The 21,416-nt window shown below is 40.7% G+C and overlaps 1 protein-coding gene across 1 annotated transcript in view; it reads left to right on the top strand.

Moving 5' to 3' along the window:
- Positions 1-21,416, top strand: part of NEB (nebulin) — a 215,414-nt gene that overhangs the window by 170,533 nt on the left and 23,465 nt on the right. The window contains exons 118-133 of the mRNA XM_026453974.1: positions 1,648-1,752; positions 3,375-3,479; positions 3,937-4,041; positions 4,693-4,797; positions 4,887-4,997; positions 5,682-5,792; positions 6,326-6,427; positions 6,525-6,629; positions 11,149-11,259; positions 11,851-11,955; positions 12,492-12,596; positions 14,962-15,066; positions 16,593-16,703; positions 17,089-17,199; positions 17,829-17,942; positions 18,688-18,792. Of these exons, the coding sequence (XP_026309759.1) occupies positions 1,648-1,752; positions 3,375-3,479; positions 3,937-4,041; positions 4,693-4,797; positions 4,887-4,997; positions 5,682-5,792; positions 6,326-6,427; positions 6,525-6,629; positions 11,149-11,259; positions 11,851-11,955; positions 12,492-12,596; positions 14,962-15,066; positions 16,593-16,703; positions 17,089-17,199; positions 17,829-17,942; positions 18,688-18,792 (1,716 nt within the window). The remainder of the gene's footprint in view (positions 1-1,647; positions 1,753-3,374; positions 3,480-3,936; positions 4,042-4,692; positions 4,798-4,886; positions 4,998-5,681; positions 5,793-6,325; positions 6,428-6,524; positions 6,630-11,148; positions 11,260-11,850; positions 11,956-12,491; positions 12,597-14,961; positions 15,067-16,592; positions 16,704-17,088; positions 17,200-17,828; positions 17,943-18,687; positions 18,793-21,416) is intronic.

Genomic DNA, 21,416 nt, shown 5'->3' with positions numbered 1-21,416 from the left:
AACAAACCCTGGTTTACATATGGTAATACATTACATAGATAACCCAGTTATCTATTCCTGTGTAACAACCACCCTAAAACTTAGTGGCTTAAAATAACAGTCATCTCTTTTGCTCATGATTCCGTAAGTTGACTGGACACAGTTGAGTAGCCCTACTCCCCATGTTGCTGGCAGACACCTGGGGCTCAGTCAAGCCAGGACATCCAGGTGGCTCACCCCCATGGCTGGCCATTGGTGATGGCTGTGGGCTGGGAGCTGGGCTATTGTGTAGATGAGACAGGAACCCCTTCATGTGGCCCCTCCACATGCCTTGGACTTCTCCCCAGATGGCTGTCCACTTGGCTTAAACATATCCTGAGGTACTGATTTTTTAAAAATGAATTTCTATGACTTTCTCCTAAAGATACTGATTAGTAAACTGGTAAAGAAGGTCTATGGTGAAGCTAGGAAAATTGTGATTCCTATGATCACGTTAGTAAACCCCACTATGGCTCCCTTGGAACGGTTTACTTTGGCCTTAATCACATTAAAACCAACGATTAATGAGAAAGCCCAGATTGAGGCCCTGGACCCTGAAATGTAAGAAAAGCAAAAGTGAGTGAAGCTGTAAGTCCCAGGCCCAGGATGGAAAAACTGCCTGCTGGGCCTGCAGGGGCTAAGCCTTCCCTGTGCCTCTCCCTCCTATCCAAACCCACATACACCAAAACTTGCTAGGTATGTCTCTAGCAATGACAATATACGGTTCCATATATTTTTAAAAGGTAGAATGATTGTTGTATCCATCAGTTCATTCATTTATCAAATATTTATTGTCTATGTCCCTGACAGTATAGGAATGAGATGATGGATGACAAACAGTCTTTGCCCTTAAGGAGTTCTTTTTAATGGAAAGAATAGGCAGATTTAAAAAAAAAAAATTATAACATGACATGATAATAGCTAGAACTGCAGGAGCATAGAAGGACAGCAAGACTAATTCTGTCTGGGTGAGCTGGTGGGGAAAGGCTTCTCTTCCATCAGCAGTTATCAAGATGTTCTGAACGCAGGATTTGCTGATTTGGGGAAAGGAAAACCTGAATGAATAGCTATCCAACTGGTCCTTTCAGCACAAGCACAGAAATATAAATTATATGGCAGTCTGGGCACGGTGGCTCGTACCTGTAATCCCAGCACTTTGAAAGGCTGAGGTGGGTGGATCACCTGAGGTCAGGAGTTCAAGACCAGCCTGGCCAACATGGCGAAATCCCATCTCTACTAAAATACAAAATTAGCTGGGTGAGGTGGCACACGCCTGTGGTCCCAGCTACTCAGGAGGCTGAGGCAGAAGAATTGCTTGAACCTGGGAGGCAGAGGTTGCAGTGAGCTGAGCTCGCACCATTATACTCCAGCCTGGACGACAGAGAGAGAGTCTGTTAAAAAAAAAAAAATTATATGGCGACACTGATGACCACAGTCAGTGTGCCCTGATTTGAGATAGGAAGGTGCATCTCTGCATGGCTGTATCCTTGCTCCTCAGCAGATTTTTAAAATTCCATCTTAAGGAGCATTGTGTACTATAGTCATGCATGGATTTAATTTCTTGTTTTTTAAGATGCTCAGTATGCTGCTATAAAAAAATTAATCTTGTCACTGTGTTTCCTCCCACAGCTGAAATACAAAGAAGTATACCAAAGAAATAAATCCAACTGCACCATTGAGCCAGATGCTGTTCATATCAAAGCAGCCAAGGACGCCTACAAAGTCAACACCAATGTAAGTTCCAGAAACTTCCCCAAGCATGGTGGGGGATTTGCCAGCTTCTGTAGGACACATGGCCTCTTTTTATATCTCTTCAGGCAACTGAGCTCTAGTGATTGATTCCAAAGCAAGAGTCAGGCCCCAGGAGCATGAACAATGATGCTATAATATAAATGCTACATTGGTCCTCACAAAGGAGCATGGGGAAGAGCAACAGAGGCCTCATCCCATGCCATGGATGCTGCACCCACTCAGTTCTTGCAGTGGGTGGCTGAGAAATGGGACATTTAATTCTGAAACATAGGTTGCATTTTTGGAAAGTGCCTGAGCGTTTTTCTTTCTCTTCCCCTGTGCTCTCCTCCTGCCTCAAACTCTACAATCTGCTTCTTCTGATGAAAAAACATTGAGCCATTTGGTGCCATCAGGCATTGGCCTAGACCTTCTTCCTGCTCAGATATTCCCTGCATTGACTCTCTTCTTGGGTGCAGCATCTTAAGGCCTCAACTCCAGAAATAATTTTGTGCATTTAGATGAGCACCGACTTCTTAAAAATATATTAAATGGTTATACAATGAAACCATTAAAACCCAATTAGTACCCACTAGTGCCAGAGGGGACATATATTTATGAGGGCTAGCAAACTGGAATGCCTGTAGGAGCTGGCAAAGAGCTTATAGATACCCTGAGGATGGATTGAGGGTAGAAGGATAAAAGGATAGATGTGAGATAAAGCAAATGCAGTAAAATGTACCTTGCAAAATCCAGGTTGTATGGGTATTCTCTGTAATATTCTTGCAACTTTTTTGTATATTTGAAATTTTTCAAAATAAAATGAGGGGAAAAAAAAACCTTATCAAATAGTATACATAAAAGCATGTGCATTATATTGCGTATAAATTATACCTCAATTTTAAAAAGAGAGAAAGAATCAGGAAAGAAATGTGCCTAATAGTGCAGGCCCCTCCCATGGACATTCAAACTAAATTACATACAATTCTGTGGCTGAGATTTGGCCCAATGCAGTCAGTTCCCAGCCCTGAAGAGTCTAGGAAGCGTACAAGCACCTCTGAGGCCAGAGTGCCTGGGTTTAAATTCCAGCTTCACCAATTGCTAATAGTCCCACCTTGGAAAGTTTACTTAACCTTTCCATCCGGTTCTTCAGCTGTCTATTTCATGCAGTTGTTATGAAGATTAGGTGAATTAATTTTATAAAATTTTATAATTCATTTAATTAGTTCCGCAATTTGTAAAGAACTTAGAAAAGTGCCTGGCACACAATAAATACCTAGTGTTTGATCATTTTTGTTAAAAATTAAAACTGAATTTAGTTAGAAATTAAAAGTACTCGATTCTGAAGATGATTGGGCTGGACTGGCAGAGCTAGAGAGACTAAAGAATCCTTTCACCTGGAGGCCTTTAAAAATTTTAGCCTCTATTTCGGAACCACAAGGTCCCAACAGATGACCTCTGACTGGATGACTAGCTGCATAAATTGTACAGAAATTTTAATTGGGATTCCCTCTTGCGTTAGGAATCATGATTTGAGATGTTTTAAAATGCAAGAGCCCCTCTGTGCCGTGTGTGTTTATGAATTTAGCCTACTGAATCAAGTGATTTCTTTCTTCTGTTAAAAACAGCTGGACTATAAGAAACAGTACGAGGCCAACAAAGCGCACTGGAAGTGGACCCCTGACCGACCGGACTTCCTCCAGGCTGCCAAGTCATCCCTGCAGCAGAGTGACGTAAGACAGGACAGATATAGATGATCGTAACTGCATACTGCACCTGAGAAATACAATGAATAATTATTTATAATAACCACTGTCATGGGTGTTAACCCTTGCTCGTTTGAGATCCAAGAAGGAGCAGAGGATAGTTAGGGGAGCGATAGGCGAGCTCAGTACCCAAACCTGCCCATGGAGCCTATTCTCCTTTGGTTGGGCCTGGACACAAATGGCTGAGTTCTGACTGAGGCTGGGGAGAGTCTGGCGGAAGACTGGGGATGGAGGGGCTTGGTCCTGGCAGCTGGGCTGAAAAGGAGGAGTCCAAAATGCAGTGAGGGACCAAGAAGCCCTTCCCTCATTCTGGTAGCAAGTCTTTGTTCTCTCCTTAAGAGGACTCCCTGTGGGTTTAATCAAATGCCCAGCTTCCTCCTGTGCTGTGACCCTTCCCTTTTCTTCTGCCTTTCTTCTGTAACAGTTTGAATATAAGCTGGACCGGGAGTTCCTGAAGGGTTGCAAGCTTTCTGTCACTGATGACAAAAACACGGTGCTGGCCCTCAGGAATACTTTAATAGAAAGTGATGTAAGTATCTAGTTCCTTCCATGATGCCTAATCTCACTCAGGGCCATCTTCCATGGTACAGTCCCCAGGGACACCAGGGAAGGATGGAGAAGAGCTGCTTCCATCAGGGCTCAGGTATGGGTCCTGAATTATGGCCTATCCTGTGATGGGCACCAGCAGTCAAGCAGGGCAACAGCAGTGCAAGGGCCATTAAATCCAGGTGACAATCCTTGATTTATATGGCACCAGCAGAGAGTTCACACAGCAGGAATTAGGACCCTGAAGGCCTGGCTGGACTCCTTATGGAAACGCCATGATTTGTTTTCTATGGGATCATATTTTCCCTTCACTACAGTTTCCTCCTCTGTAAAGAAGGAATAATAATGCCTCCCAGGGCTTATGGGAGGGACAAATGGCGTATCTGAGAATGCTGTGAACATAACTCTGACTATATAAAGATTCATCGCGAGATCCATTTTGATTGTTATTAAAACCACAACTTACTAGAGATAAGGAAAAAACCCTTTTGAATATTTCCCAAGATTGCAAGTACCACATCTTTTATTGAGTTTAGTATTGTAAACGATGCTGTTCTACTGGTTTGGGGGTGTAATAAAAATATGTAGGATATCCAGTGGAGCTACAGAAATGCCCTTTTTCCTGCCCCTGCAGCTGAAATACAAAGAGAAACATGTCAAGGAAAGAGGAACCTGCCATGCCGTACCTGACACACCTCAGATCCTGCTGGCGAAGACTGTCAGCCACCTGGTGTCTGAGGTAACCCCCAGCCGCCCATGAGTTCTGCCTCCCTCTTGGGAGAACACCCCAGGCAGATGCCTTAATGAGCTCTCTATGGATTCCCCCAGAACAAGTACAAGGACTATGTCAAGAAGCACTTGGCACAGGGCTCATACACAACACTACCAGAGACCCGGGACACTGTTCACGTCAAGGAAGTGACCAAGCATGTCAGTGATGTGAGTGATCAACCACTGCTCTCTTGGCAGCAACAATGCCACTTGACTGTAGAATCTGGTGAAATAGTATCAGCTGCCTTTTGCTTCCTTTATGTAGCTTCACTCTTTCTATCAGTATCTACATGTGAACCTTAAACTCTGATTTTTAAAATGACCCAGTATTTATTGGCTTTCCAGTCCTGGCAATTATGGCAAACGTGGGTTTTGCTACAGGACGTGTAATGTAGCCATATCAGATGTTACTAACCTATTAATAACAGAAGGAAACATTGCTGATTCAGAGTGGCCTCTCCTATTATTAAACTGCTACCCAATTTTAGAAAGGTAAAACTACCTCTTTGGGCCTCAGTAATCTCTGCCTGCTCTATCCTTATCAATAATGCTGTAGTAACCTCGGTATTATAGGAGTCCCATATGGTCCCATATATTTTTAAAAGGTAGAAATGGTAAATAAAAGAGCTTAATTTGCCTGTACCCAGGTTCTCCAAAGATTGCCAGGTGGTTCTAGTGTTGGGTTGCAGAACACAAATGACAGAGAAGAACTAGAATATGGGTCTTATCTAAGTCCCAGACTGATGCCAAAATGGGGAGCAGGGATTTTCCTGAAGATTTCACAGTTCTTCAAGTAAACCAACTCTGTTCCCAGCTTCCTTTGCTCATAGAAGTAATTCTGGCTCTATTTAGACAAATTACAAAAAGAAGTTTGTCAAGGAGAAAGGAAAATCCAACTACTCCATCATGCTGGAGCCACCAGAGGTGAAACATGCTATGGAAGTGGCCAAGAAGCAAAGTGATGTAAGTTTTCCCTCTCAACATTCCCGGGGGCCCATTTGAAGCAGTGGAACCCAAATTGGTGCATTCTCTTGTTCTAGTGTGTGGTCACTCTAATTCCTCTGTGGTAGTTTCAAAAAGTTAGTAGTGAGAATTGGTTTGGGTTTAAGGAAAAAAGCTGATTGTGCTTAATGGGGACTTTTAGAAAGAGCGTATCTCAGCTGGGCGCAGTGGCTTACGCCTATAATCCCAGCACTTTGGGAGCCCAAGACAGGCAGATCACGAGGTCAGGAGTTCGAGACCAGCCTGGCCAATATGGTGAAATCCTGCCTGTACTAAAAATACAAAAATCAGCCAGGCATGGTGGTGCGCACCTGTAGTCCCCAGCTACTCGGGAGGCTGAGGTAGAAGAATCACTTGAACCTGAGAGACAGAGGCTGCAGTGAGCTGAGACTGTACCACTGCACTCAAGCCTGGGCAACAGAGCGAGATTCCAACTCAAAAGAAAAAAAAAAAAAAGCATATCTCTTGAGTAAACATTTTCTTCCCCAATAAAGGTCGCTTACAGAAAAGATGCCAAAGAGAACCTGCATTACACCACAGTGGCCGATCGACCAGACATCAAGAAGGCCACACAGGCAGCCAAACAGGCCAGTGAGGTAAGGGTGTCATTAAAATGTCCCCAGTCCCCAACAGCCACTGCCAAGGCATGCCAGGCAACCATCACCTATTGCCCATTTTGCTTTTCTAATTCAGGTGGAGTACAGAGCAAAGCACCGCAAGGAGGGCAGCCACGGCTTAAGCATGCTCGGTCGCCCAGACATAGAAATGGCCAAGAAGGCAGCCAAGCTGAGCAGCCAGGTAATGCAGATGGGTGCACTGGTGGCTCTCATGTGAGGAGATTATAAAAGACCTTGCAGGAAGAAGTGATTTCTACATTGAAAATGCAAAGGGATGCTGGGTCTGTAATAGTACTGCAAAGCGTCCAAGAGTTATAAAAGCACACTGAGGGCCTTTTCTTGTTTCCCTCTAAGCAGTCTAGACCTTTCTTGTTCACTTTTCCATTTATGGGCATTTGTCTGGGTGTCTGTGTGTGCTTAACTATCTTTATGTGATAAAAACATCAGCTCATGAGGTCCTACTGGAACCTCTCCCCAGGCCTTAAGAGTTTCATCCTTGGGGTCTGATTCATACTTGAGTCACCTGGGGTCGATTTAACATGAAGAGCCATGAAATTCGAACTTCTAGAATCCAACCAGATGAAAATATTCATATTTTTTTCATTAAACATACATATATTAACAGCCTGGGCTAGGAAGTAGGGATTAGCAGATGTCTTCAGATTACTTGTCCGTGGATAAATCATTAAAATTTTGTTTGGCAAGTAAGTGTTTGATCAGGGTATGCACAGGGTGATGACGGAGAATGCCACAATCTTGCAGATTTCATATTATTGAGAAGCAAATGGACTCAGAAATGTATTGCCCAAACCCAGTTACCACATGACTTATTTTCCCTTGTTAGACCAATTATCTAAAATTCCCCAAGTTATGACAGGTTTTCAAACTTTAGCTCAGAGATCCCATCATCTACCACCAGAGTTGTCAGAGTGCAAGTTTGATCCTATAGGACTTTAGCTTAAGAATAATATCTTATTTCTCCTCCAATTTACAGATCCTACCTTCTTTTTCCTTGTCTGTTCTCTCAGGTATCTGTTTGAAGAAATAGGTTTGGGATATACATTTGGTTGTTGTAAGTGACTGACTTTCAGCAATAGCAAACATGGGATTCCAATCTTTTGGAAGCTATAATGCAGTAATGTCAAGTGACAGAACAAGTTAGAATTATGAAAACACAAAAGGGTCGGATGACTGATGAAAAGCAAATATTATTTTTTAAAAGTTTTTAAACTTAAAATTCCTATGTAACATTTTATTGTAAATTAATGGAATTGTATAAGTATCTGAAGCTAAGATAGGGGATCACCAACAGAGAAACAGCGGAACCTCTAAGAGTAATGAGATATAACTAGAACTTATTAATGCAAAAAATGTTTTTAAATGTACAAGGTCATATCAATTTAAAAACAAAGAAACGACTATGATGTTGAAATTTTGAAAACTTTATTGTTTTTGAAAAATCAAGAGGCTCCTGTTTCTAATCCTAAGTGAATCCTATGGTATGGAGAATGGGACATTCACTTCATGTGAAAGGCTGGTCTCCGGATTGACAGCTTCATGGTGTGGCCCCGGGCCCAAGGGAGCTTCAGCTGTGTGTGGGCTCTCCCTGTTCTGACTTTGCTGTCTTGCTGCGTACTCTAGGCGGAATACCTCAAAGGCCAAAGGAGAGGGCATGGCGCTGCATCTTATGACACCCCTATGATGAGGCATCTTAAGAAAATTAATGTACTCATCAGTGATGTAAGAAAGACTGAGACCAGCAAGCCATTATTTGTCTTCCTCTGATTCTTGTCTACTTTCTTGGCATTGGTCAGGGGACTGACCAGGTTGCACTCTTTTCTGTTGATTTTGTGTTGGAACGTGTAGATTGCTGTGGAAATTTGTTGAAGGATATACTTTTGCACACACCCTTCTTTTCCTGCATGAAACTTTCCATCTGGAACTTACCATTTGGAATAGGAAGGTAGACTAGACTCAGAGATGGCCTCCCAATGTATGTGTATGTTAGGTTGCTGACACTGATCAAATTAAATGATGAAATTAAAACAAACGGAGAATCTTATCTTCAACCAAAGAAACCTCTGCTTCTTCTGAAGTTATTTGCCATTTTTGATTTTTAATATACTGAAGATTTGTGTTTAATATAGTTTCTTAGTTCAGGCCTACTATGAATCAACAGTATATACTTTTAATAGCTTTTCTAGTTCTCGGGACTGTTTTTCAGTCTTTAGATGTACTAGTATACATCTCAATTCACTAAAAAGGAGCTAAAAATTAGATCTTAAACTTTAAATACAATTAAACTCCTAAAAATATAATTAATTCAAAATCACTTTCCTATACGACATCCATAATAGGCCCAATTTCTGAGCCTGATGGGATTATAAACCCCGGAGGCTGCCACTTACCAATACATAGCATTGCAGAGTTGCCTCTTAGCTTCCATGATTAACAGGAAAAGGCTTCACCATTCCCTAATGCCAAGTGTATGTAGTTTTACTACATTACTCCCTAGTCAAATACCATCCCAAGAATTCCTAGAGTCCTAAGCCTAGTTACATGTCTTTAACCTTTCAAACTATACTAGTTTTAAGAAGATTCAGTCAAAAAGGAAGGCCAAAGGTGCTGAACTCAGATTCATATTAGTAGTTGTACTAAACTGCATTTGTTTAGAGGACTTCCTATGGAGAAGGGAGTCATAACTTTTTTTCAGTTAAAAAGGTCGAAGTTAACTTGAAATTAACAGAAGAAAAAGAAACTGAAGTGGAACCCAATGGGATTGCTGCTTGAAAAATACTTCTTCAGAAACAAGTATCTTCTAAAAGATAGGACTTTTAGCATGCTTCTAAAAGCAGCAGATTTTATTCTCATTTGAGATGGGCTTTTGCTTCTTTTCTTCCCTACTCTGACTCTGCATATCTGGTTTACTTTGCTTTTCTGCGTTTCACAGCTCTTGGGAACATCTCCTAGTTTTATGGACTTCTATATCTCTTAGGAAAAGTTGCCTTTGGTCCAGACATCAGCTCACACCTCAGACTTTCCTTAGCAGGCCTTCACTTCTTTATGTTGAGAGTGAAACTTTTTCAGAGAAGAGCCATTGTAGCATTTGTTGACATTTCTTTTTCCTTTACTTTGTGTGTCTGTCTCAGTGTGTCTGCATCATGCTGAACTGTTCTGCATGCTTATTTTTTCTCTGCATTTCCACTGAGGATTTATTCAAAGTAAAGGAGTCTCAGCATTGTGAATGCATTTTCTCTGATGTGGCAGATTTCATTGTTACTTTGTGTCTGTTGTGCTGGATGTGTCAAGTTGGGGGAGGTGAAGAGCAGTGATGAAGCATGAGGGGTACTGGTGTGAGTCTTTGATCTTAATAACAGAAACTCTAGGATTCCCTAAGGGTTAAATATTGCCCTTTTGGTTGGCTAACATCTAGAAACAGCTCAGTTTTCATTCCTCTTAGAGTGAATAACTACTGGAACTCTACTTCTGGCTTTAATTCTACAATACTGTTGACAAAAGCATCATTTGTTTTTCAATTAGGAGATGTTTCTGTCACTTTCCATTCTGTTGAATTCTCCTATAAATAAACCCTCTTATTTATTTTGTGAGACAGGGTCTTGCTCTGTCGCCCAGGCTGGAGTGCAGTGGTGCGATCCTGACTCACTGCAGCCTCCACCTCCCGGGCTCCAGTGATCCTCCGGCTTCAGCTTCCTGAGTAGTTGGGACTACAGGGGTGCACCACAATACCCAGCTAATTTTTCTATTTTTAGTGGAGATGGGGTTTCAGCATGTTGCCCAGGCTGGTCTCAAACTCCTGGGCTCAAGCAGTTTGCCCACCTTGGCCTCCTAACGTGCTGAGATTACGGGCATGAGCCACCGCACCCGGCTATCATCCTCTTTAGATATTTTACCTAGACATAATGACTGTCTCTTCCTTTCATTCAATCAAATCACATTTATTGAGCAACTATTAGTGCAAGGCATTGTGCTTATTTTTTAAATTGGAGTTATTTAGCCCTTTGCCTACCTAAACTTATTTTTATGTATACTAAAAGTATATTTAATCTTATTTTTTCTCATTATTCTAAAATATTTCACTTTTTTCCTACTTCTAGTCTGAAATCACACTTGAAGCCAGTAACCCCCAAACTCTAATATTTGTTTACTCAGGAGTTATACCATTTTTGGCCAAGCTTAATAATTTTTAAATGATATAGCCAAAGTACTATTTTAAAATAACAATAAATTCTCCTAATTTAACAGATTCCTTATTTTTCAACCTTCTTGATCATTTACAGCCCCTCTCTGGATTTCTTACAGACTTAAATTGCTGTTGGTTTTGCTAGTTAGGAGTCCTAAAATGCTCCAAATCAGGTACATTAAATCACATCTCTGAATTTAGCCTGAAGACTTTTCCATTTTTTTTGTTTGTTTTGCATTAGAAAGAGGTGATTATTTTTTATACCTTGGAATAATATAAAAGTGAGCAAGGCTAGTGATGGTATATTTGAATGCCTGTTGTCTTGTCATTCTTAATTATTAATAGTGTCTTCTTTACTCTAAATGTCCCAGTCTGGATAATAGATTATATCATCACTCTATGTATAACGCATATTCTTTGGCATTTGTGTTTCTACCATTCCCCAATTCCCAAATTGATTGATGCCAGGAATAATTTGGATGTTTGTATTTGCTGTTAGGTTAAATACCGAGAAAATTTCGATAAAGAAAAGGGCAAGACACCAAAATACAATCCGAAAGACAGCCAGCTCTACAAAGTCATGAAAGATGCTAATAATCTTGCAAGTGAGGTATGTTTCTAAAATTGTGGTAAAATATATAACATGGTATTTGCCATTTTAACTGTTTTTAAGTGTGCAATTCAGTAGCATTTATAACACTCACAATATTATCCAACTACTGTCACTATTTCCAAAATGTTTTCATACCAACAAAAACTCTATAACCATTAAGCAAAAACTCTCCATTCCCTCCTCCCCTCAGCTCCTGGGAACCTCTAATCTACATTTTGTTTCTATGCATTTTCCTATTTTAGAGAGCGCATATAAATGGAATCAAACAGTATTTATCCTTTTGTGTCTGGCTTATTTTACTTAGCATAATATGTTCAAGGTCCATCCATGTTCTAGGATGTATCAGAACTTCATGCCTTTTTATGGCTAAATAACATTCCATTGTATGTATATGCCATATTTTGTTTATCCATGCATCTGCTGACAGACACTTGGGTTGTTTCTGCCTTCTGGCTACTATGAATGAGGTATGGTTTTTCGTCACCATCTCCAGCATTTGTCTGATGATGGGCTATCTCACTTTGATTTTCATTAGTGCTGTTCCATTTCCTATTTATGTGATTTCCTTTGTTCCCCTTTAACACATAGGTTAAATATAAGGCTGACCTGAAGAAACTTCACAAACCTGTGACTGACATGAAGGAGTCTCTGATCATGAATCATGTCCTGAGTACAAGCCAACTTGCCAGTTCTGTAAGCTCAGTCATTTGCTCCAGAAACAGCTTGTTTTACCCATTTGGAACTAAATTCTTTCTCTGAGCCCACATGCATCTTCTTCTTTGCTATTGATACACTAGATTACAAAACTGTTCTCATTTGAGTGTATTCTTCCAAATGACATTAATCTACCAATTCTCCATTGTCTGTAACACCTCTCAGAATGCAAAAATGCTTCTTTTTTTTAGAATATTTAAATTTTGCCCTCCAATTAATCACTCCCTTTTCCCTAAGGACATAAATACCCTCTGGAATAGTTTCTTTCACTTTTAACTTTTTACTTATAACACCTACTTTGAACAAGCCACACAACCTAAGTGTTTACATCTTAACTGACAATACTGAACTTGGATCCTCATTTTTAAAACTTTTTCTTAACCTCCTGTTTAGTGTTTGCCATTTTTAGTTTGATCTTGACAATGGTGCTGTGTAAATGTCTAATCTAAAGAGGAAAAATAGGAATGCTGAGCAGCTTCTCCATCAATGTGTCTTTTTTGCCACCTTCCCCTCAGTACCAGTACAAGAAGAAGTATGAGAAGAGCAAAGGCCACTACCACACCATACCCGATAATCTGGAGCAGCTTCACCTAAAAGAGGCCACAGAATTACAGAGTATAGTAAGTGGATCAAGACCAATTTTTCCTCTGGCGCACATTCATCCACAGTACAATGTGAAAGAAAATTTCATAGGTTCCCTCCATTGTTTGAGAAAATGCACAAAGATATAAGGGGTTTTGAATTTGGTAACTTTTTGAAACAAATTCTTATGTTATAAATTACAACAACATCTACACATAGTTGAGAAATATACATGCAATTATGTGCTACTGACAGGGGTTGGAAGCATAAAGAGTGTGTTATGAGGGGACAAACCCCTCATGGTAACTCCAATGTGCCCCATTGGTTTGTGCCCCAGGTTAGGGAACGCTACAGTAGATTATAGGGAGTCAGGAAGATTTCAGACAGAGAAGTGATATGATCAGGTCTACTACTGAAAGCATTTCTGGGAATTTACAAAATTACTAAATTTGTAAAACAGTCATATACCGGCCGGGCGCGGTGGCTCAAGCCTGTAATCCCAGCACTTTGGGAGGCCGAGACGGGTGGATCACGAGGTCAGGAGATGGAGACCATCCTGGCTAACACAGGGAAACCCCGTCTCTACTAAAAAATACAAAAAACTAGCCGGGCGAGGTGGCGGGCGCCTGTAGTCCCAGCTACTCGGGAGGCTGAGGCAGGAGAATGGCGTGAACCCAGGAGGCAGAGCTTGCAGTGAGCTGAGAGCCGGCCACTGCACTCCAGCCTGGGCGACAGAGCAAGACTCCATCTCAAAAAAAAAAAAAAAAAAAAGATAGTCATGTACCACATGATGTTTTTGGTCAACGGCAGACCACTTGTATGACGGTGATCCCATAAGATTATAATGGAGCTACCCTATGCAGGTGTACCATTTTAAAATCTTTAATACCCTGTAATCCCAGCACTTTGGGAGGCCGAGACGGGCGGATCACAAGGTCAGGAGATCGAGACCATCCTGGCTAACACGGTGAAACCCCGTCTCTACTAAAAATACAAAAAACTAGCCGGGCGAGGTGGCGGGCGCCTGTAGTCCCAGCTACTCGGGAGGCTGAGGCAGGAGAATGGCGTAAACCCGGGAGGCGGAACTTGCAGTGAGCTGAGATCCGGCCACTGCACTCCAGCCCGGGCGACAGAGCAAGACTCCGTCTCACAAAAAAAAAAAAAAAAAAAAAAAAAAAAAAATCTTTAATACCATATTTTTACTGTACCTTTTCTATGTTTAGAGATATTAAGATACACAAATACTCTTGTGTTACAAGTACCTACAGATTATCAGTAAAGTAATATGCTGTACAGGTTTCTAGCTGAGGAGCAATAGGCTATACCATATAGCCTAGGTGTGTAGTAGGCAACACCATCTAGGTTTGTGTAAGTGCACTCTGTGATGTTCACAGAATGATGAAATTGCATAACAAAGCCTTTCTCATAACATATACCAGTTGTTAAGCAATTCATGACTATAACTGAAGATTCTCAGAGGAAAGAACTTGGTATCAAATGACCTCCTATATCACAAATTCAGCATTATTTAGGTCCTCTGTTGGGCATTAACCATGAGGGCTAACTACTAGAAATGTCCTCATGTCTTCTGTGGAGCAGTATGTGACCCCAGGCCTTTATTCCAACATCTTGTTACAACCCAAGAGCTTAGAGATTGAGCATTGCCATCAAGGTGCTGCGTGCATGAGGGCGTTCACCTGTTTTTCCAGTTCTCCTCTGTCACATACAAACATTGTGGCTCCCCAAATTCCTAACCACATGTCATGAGGATGAGGAAATTGTATTTAAACAACAGTCTTGAGGATCTTTTGAGAATGCCAGGTTTTTTAACAAGTGGGTCAATATGTAAAGTAGTTTTCATTTTTATACCAATTGATTGGCTGCATTAAATATATGGCCAGTCAGGACTCACATAGAGTTGTTAACTTATAAATAAAGCTCCATGTGTTATCCATTCAATCTAGACCCCAGGTCTCTGAAAAAAGTTCTTGTGAAAGAAAAACAGGATTTTTATCAGACATGTTGATTAATGCTAATAGCATTGATAATTTTAAAGTGTTTACAGCTACCCATCAATTATAGACCAACCTCATCTATGGGTGATTTTCCCCATGCATTTTCTTGCATCAGCATTTCTCTCAGCTGGTTCTTGTCAATGATTCTTTTCTCCTTAAATTGAATCCAAATCCTAATTATGCCTTGCAGACAGTAATGGTACCCATCCCCTCAACACCCAGACAACAACAAAAATGTACTGGATCTGAAACATAACAGGAAACTGTTTTGAGTGGCAATGAGATGCCATCCAATGGACAGAACATAACAATTAAAAAATACTATCCTTAAACTGCTGTCTAGGAATTGACCAGAGGAGAAATATCTAACATGGCTTTCTATCACCAGGTGAAATACAAAGAAAAGTATGAAAAGGAACGAGGAAAACCCATGCTGGACTTTGAAACACCAACGTACATCACTGCCAAAGAGTCTCAGCAGATGCAGAGTGGGGTAAGTCAAAAAAACACCACCACACAACAACGATCCATCACACTACTGAACACAAGCTCTGCCCACGACATAGCCAGTTTCCTGTCATCCAAAAGTGGTAGCTAATGAAACTTTTTATCCTGTGATCACTAAACTCTTCTCCATCTCAGAAATCCTATGGTTCAGTTACTTTTTTAAAATGCTCTAGGAAGTAGATATTTACCATATGTCTTATTTCAACAACCATTTCTGTAAAATTAGAACATGGAAAACTATTCCTAACACAAATCAATTATACTGAATGTAATTTGGATTTTCCTTTATGAATGAAGTTCCCTCCACACAGACACCCCTTTGGCTTTGAAATGCTCTACTCTTAGTAGAATGCCCCTAGCCAAACAAAAGGGTATTTGTGATCAAGATGTTTATCAAGACCCCAGATAATCAAAAGTTAAGATGCCATATTCCTTATTCTAGAATTGTAAGCAGAAGCATTAATTTTTTTTGTCATTTTTAATCAAGAATAGAGAATGGAATCTTATTTTAAATCTTAGTCTGTTTTCAGTGGGAAATGGGCTTATTTGGAATTTCCATTTGCCTCTCTTCCTTCAACTATAAAGAAAAATTGTTTTAAATAAAAGTAGCAGTTTGTGGAGCTTTCTGGTGATAGAATGCCAGGTCATAAAAACTTCAAAATGGTTTCAAACAATTGGTGGATCTGAGTAAAGGATCTATAGGAGTTTCTCATACTGTTCTTGTGACTTTCCTGTAAATTTAAAATTCTATTAAAATAACAAAATTACAAAAGTAGAGTCCCAACATCTATTCCAAGCCCCTCTGTGAGTCTTGGAATGGGGCAAGGAGGCAGAGTGGACAAAAACGTAGAATCCCTCTGTGCCTTATTGCCCACCTAAGCTATTCAGTGATTTTTTTTAAAAAAAAGCAGGTCAAAACTCTGAGTGTGGTGGCATACACCTGTAGTCCCAGCTACTCAGGAGGCTGAGGCAGGAGGATCACTTCAGCTCAGGAGTTTGAGGCCAGCCTGTGTAACACAGCAAAAACCCATATCAAAAAAAACAGGTCATGATTAGGAAAAAAAAGCAAGTTAGCGTTTGGTAGCCTTAGGCTCTCCTTCCTCTACAATTTTTTTCCCCTCGCATCACTGACTTATAATTCTGAAATAAAATCTTTTGTCACCTTAAGAAAGGTGTGGGAAAGTTCAGAAGAGACAACAGAGGATTCAGAGTCTTGATGGTGCATCCATCCTTCCACTCTGCGAAGGGCCTGCCCCAGTCACAACGTTAGACTGATGAGTGAGGGGCCCATCAAAGTGTCTCAGCCTCTGAGTTTCCTTGTGGTCATCTGCTCCAGACAAAATATTTCAAGTACAATCACACATGTTTCAAATGTGTGACCATTAGCAGAACTATGATTGAGTTAAGAGCCCATACATAGAAAATGCTGTAATTTTTTTCTTCCTGAGATGGAGAGATAAATTGTAATAAAGATTCTTTTTGTAACTTGTCTTTCCCTCCAACTTACATTAGAAAGAATACAGGAAAGATTATGAAGAGTCCATTAAAGGCAGAAACTTGACTGGCCTGGAGGTCACACCAGCTTTGTTACATGTCAAATATGCAACTAAAATAGCAAGCGAGGTAGTGCCCACTTGGTCTTTTCTTTCCCTCTTAATCCAAATAATTGCACTAATGACACTCATTAATGTGTTCCTCCTACCATTTACATCACCACCTAACTGTGGGTTTCAAACTGGGTTCTCACGTGTTTGGTACTACCACCTAATCTATTACCATGTTAATTCTTCTAATTTTTTATTTGAATATTATCTTAGTATTCTGTTAACTTCAGATTTTCATTTGATATTTAATGTTAACTGATCATGCTTATACCCTGCCTTTATTCATATTTTTACTAAACTGTGAACCCTTTAAAAATTGGAATTTTTAAATTTTTTTCTTCTTTGCCTAAGAGGATCAATCTAGGCTTTCTTGTCAGTGTTTTTTCTTTTCTTTCATGATATAGAAAGAGTACAGGAAAGATCTAGAGGAAAGCATCCGTGGGAAGGGCCTCACTGAAATGGAAGATACACCTGACATGCTAAGAGCAAAGAATGCCACTCAAATCCTCAATGAGGTAGGCCCACAGCTGACAGCCTGCACATAATTCATAGAGCATCATTTCTTTGTTAGCCAAATTACACTGGAAAAAGCAAAACAAAAACAGAATAGAGAAAAACAAAAACAGAGAATAGAGAAAAACAGAGCTTTTGATTTTCAGATTCCATATCCAACATAATTGTTAACCATTACGTAAAATATATCTCAATTTCTGATGGATATTATAACAGTATGTTTCTGTGGTGGTTATAATCTATTTGATTTAACTTGATATATTTGGTATGCTCATTTACATAAAAACACTACACTGGAGTGGTGTGTGCACCTAAGTGTAATCTTTGTTATGTACCAAACCAGATATACAATTTACTTTATACTCTAATCTTCTAAGCAGAGAATGCTAAAAGTATTCAAAAGAAGGCCTCTGTTGACCCATATTGACTTGCATAGAATAGTTTCTTCCAGAGGGCTTCTGCAGACACCACTCCATCCTGCCACATGGAAGAGTGAAGGTGAAGAGTAGCAAGCGACGCTATCTGTGACAGCTGGGGTGGTGTGTTGTGTGGATTTATATTCACTCTGTATGTTTATTACCTAGTAGTAGAATTTAGGTACCTTTTTTTTTTTCTTTTAATGCTACTGTAGAAAGAATATAAGCGAGACCTGGAACTGGAAGTCAAAGGAAGAGGCCTGAATGCCATGGCCAATGAAACTCCGGATTTTATGAGGGCCAGGAATGCTACTGATATTGCCAGTCAGGTCAGTGCTACTATTCGATGTCAATCTTTCAGGAAAGTAGTTGTAACTTTAAGGACATAAAGTGTCCTTCTGTCATCTGATTTATTGGTGCCAGTCACATGCATACAATGGCATTCTTGAACATCTGCCTGGAGGAATCCACCCCAATGAAAGGATGGAGGACCCTTTGCCAGGCTCATTGCTGTCTGCCTTTCTGAGTCCACAGGCTCTGGGGACATTCAGAGCAAAGGGCAGAAACTGAGGAATTAAGTAGCTGTTTAGAGCTGGGCAGACTTGACATCCTGGCTTGTTTCTGAGTCAATCCACTCATTTGATGCCAGGATCAATTGATCCTTGCTTAGAATATCTTGGGAGTTCTTCCTCTCCTTTCAAGCCCTAAGTTTAGAATAGTTTTTAGGCATTTTAGCTTGTCTAATGCTCATTGGTATGGGTCTTTTGCTTATTTGTCATCCTCCCAGCTTGTATATAAACAATCCATGCTTTACTATCTGCTGATGATCCCTCCTTACCCATATCCCATCCTGCATCCAACTAGATCTTCTCTCAACAGCTAGGACTTGACTTTTCTTACTGAATTTCACTCTTTGGTATAAAACTATGAACAAAATAGGAAGAAATGTCTGTTGAATGTCAAATAAATGAGTCCCTCTTGGAAAAGAAATATGGCTCACCTCTTAATCAAATCAAGCCAACAACTGTTGTGCACATTGTAAACATTTACCCAACTATTGGGTGTCTTTTACAGATTAAGTATAAGCAATCAGCAGAAATGGAGAAAGCCAATTTCACTTCTGTGGTTGATACTCCAGAGATCATTCACGCCCAACAAGTCAAGAATCTTTCAAGCCAGGTAAGGACATTCGTCATGCCATCACTCAAACCCCAATCATGGAAGAATGGAAGTCCTTCCATTAATACCTTAAGAGATTTTTCAAATCACAGTTTTCCCCAATAAAAAAGAGATTCACCAGGTGCGGTGGCTCATGCCTGTATTCCCAGCATTTTGTGAGGCCAACACAAGTGGATCACTTAAGTCCACGAGTTTGAGATCAGCCTGGGCAATGTGGCAAAACCCTGTCTCTACAAAAATTGGCCAGGTGTGGTGGTGCATGCCAGTCCCAGCTTCTAGGAAGGCTGAGGTGGGAAGATGGATTGAGCCCAGGCGGTTGAGGCTGCAGTCGGCTATGACTGCACCACTGGAGTCCCCTGGGCAACAGGGTGAGACTCTTAATGAAAAAAGAGAGAGAGACAGGCCTGGCGCGGTGGCTCACGCCTGTAATCCCAGCACTTTGGGAGGCTGAGGCGGGCAGATCACGAGGTCAGGAGATCAAGACCATCCTGGCTAACATGGTGAAACTCCATCTCTACTAAAACACACAAAAATTAGCCAGGCGTGGTGGCAGGCGCCTGTAGTCCCAGCTACTCAGGAGGCTGAGGCAGGAGAATGGCATGAACCTGGGAGGCAGAGCTTGCAGTGAGCCAAGATTATGCCACTGCACTCCAGCCTGGGCAACAGAGCAAGACTCCGTCTCAAAAAAAAAAAAAAAGAAGAGGGAGAGAGAGAGAGGGTAACCTACAATGCAGGAATTTTAAGGTACTGAAGAACACTTACATGGTACAACTTGTAATTAATGAATCAATATTTTCACATGTAAAATCTCTTATCATGTGGCTTTAAAAATGTGTGCGCAAATCTGGAAGAAACAAAGTAGCCCACATTTGGATTACCAATCTCAAACAAGATTGAGATTGAGACCACACAGTCTAACCCCTGACTTCCCTCATGATGAATAACTCTCCATCTTCCTACAAATAGAGAGATGAAGAAAAGTAGGCTGTCCTTCACACCCCAGGATATGCCCTCATTTGTATTAACGATTGTCAGTGATGGTCAGGAGTCTGCAATTTGTTTAGAGTGGCACCAGATTAGAATTTGTGCTTTTCTTCTGACCAACGAGTTCCAAAGCAGTAGTTAACCTGCCCTAGCTGTGCTTTATAGGCACCTGGGGATGTAGATTCCCTGGTCCAACTCTGGAATTTTGACACTAGTAAATCTGTGGTAGGCTCTGGAAATCCTATTTTTGTTTGTTTTTAATTTTCACAGATTATCTCTTAATGACCAATCAGGTTGGGGAATCAGGGATTTCAACACTTTATTGGCAACATATAGTTGTATATTGTAAAATTGCACATGAAAAATATAGTTATTACTAGAGAGTGGTTTGATTAGGAAGCAGGTGTATTCAAATGGTAGACATGTTTCTTTTCTTTGAAGGGTAGGGATGCGGAAGAATAATTAGCTTTTTAAAAATTACCAAAATTATATGAGCTCCAAATTATCGTGTTGTGTTCATTGAGGGAGCCAGGGAGGCTGACAGTCTTTGGGCTGTGAGAGGCTCACCAGCCTTTTACCTTCTGCTTTTGATACTGCTGATCTTTAACGAAAGCTTCAGCACATGGGCCTATCCCAGTGTAGGATCAAGTCACTTGCTCTGCTCTCCTGGGGCTCTCTCTGGCTCGTTCCTCAAGGCCTAAAATATAGCCAGGCAAGTTAGTTCCTCCCCAGTTCAGATCAGTATTTACAGTTGAATGGTAAATACTGATGAGATGGTGCTTGTGTTTCCACAAACTTGCTTCTCGATTCTCGATTTCCAATGGAGAATCTGTATTTATAATTCTTAAACCTCATACCTGGGGGTTAAGGCAAGCAATGTAAGCTGACTCACAAATTTAGGATACTATACAGTAGTCTCCTCTTATTCGAGGGGGATATGTTCCAAGACCTCTAGTGGGTGCCTGAAATTACAGACAATACCCAAATCTATATATACTGTTTTCTCCTATACGTATACACCTATGATAAAGCTTAATTTGTAAATTAGCACAGTAAGAGATTAACAATAGAACAATTATAACAATATACTGTAATAAAAGTTGTGTAGTTACATGGATGTGGTCTCAGACTCTCTCCCTCAAAATATCTTATTGTAATGTACTCTTATTTTTGACCAAGGTTGACTACAGTTAACTGAAACCGTGGAAAGTGAAACCTCAGATAAGTGGGGACCACTCTACTGAATACTTAATGCCAGTATGGCAGGCCAGGTCTCACAACCGGTTCAGTACTGAGTGGTTACGTTAGATGTTAAAAGCCAGTGTCCCTGTACAAAGGCTGGGATGTAACAAAAGCCCACCAAAAGTTTTGCCTAGGCCTTTCCTGGGCCTTAAAGCATAACAAAATAATGAAGGAATTCTTAACAGGACTCATGTAGAATTAAACAAATTTTACTGTGGAGTCGAAAAAAACTCCCCAGGCCTCCACAAACAAGTTTATTGGGGGTCTGAAGAAACTCCTCAAACCTCCCTGATTTAGCAGGAGACAACGTAAGAGTAATTACCCCAGCACCTAAGCCCATTTAAATTAAGTAAATTTACTGAGGCTCCAGAGGAAGGTCTTCAGAACTCAGACCTTAG

The sequence above is a fragment of the Piliocolobus tephrosceles genome, chromosome 11 (assembly GCF_002776525.5).
Source record: "Piliocolobus tephrosceles isolate RC106 chromosome 11, ASM277652v3, whole genome shotgun sequence".
NCBI classification, from domain to species: Eukaryota; Metazoa; Chordata; class Mammalia; order Primates; family Cercopithecidae; genus Piliocolobus; species Piliocolobus tephrosceles.
This window is presented reverse-complemented; position numbering and strand designations above follow the sequence as displayed.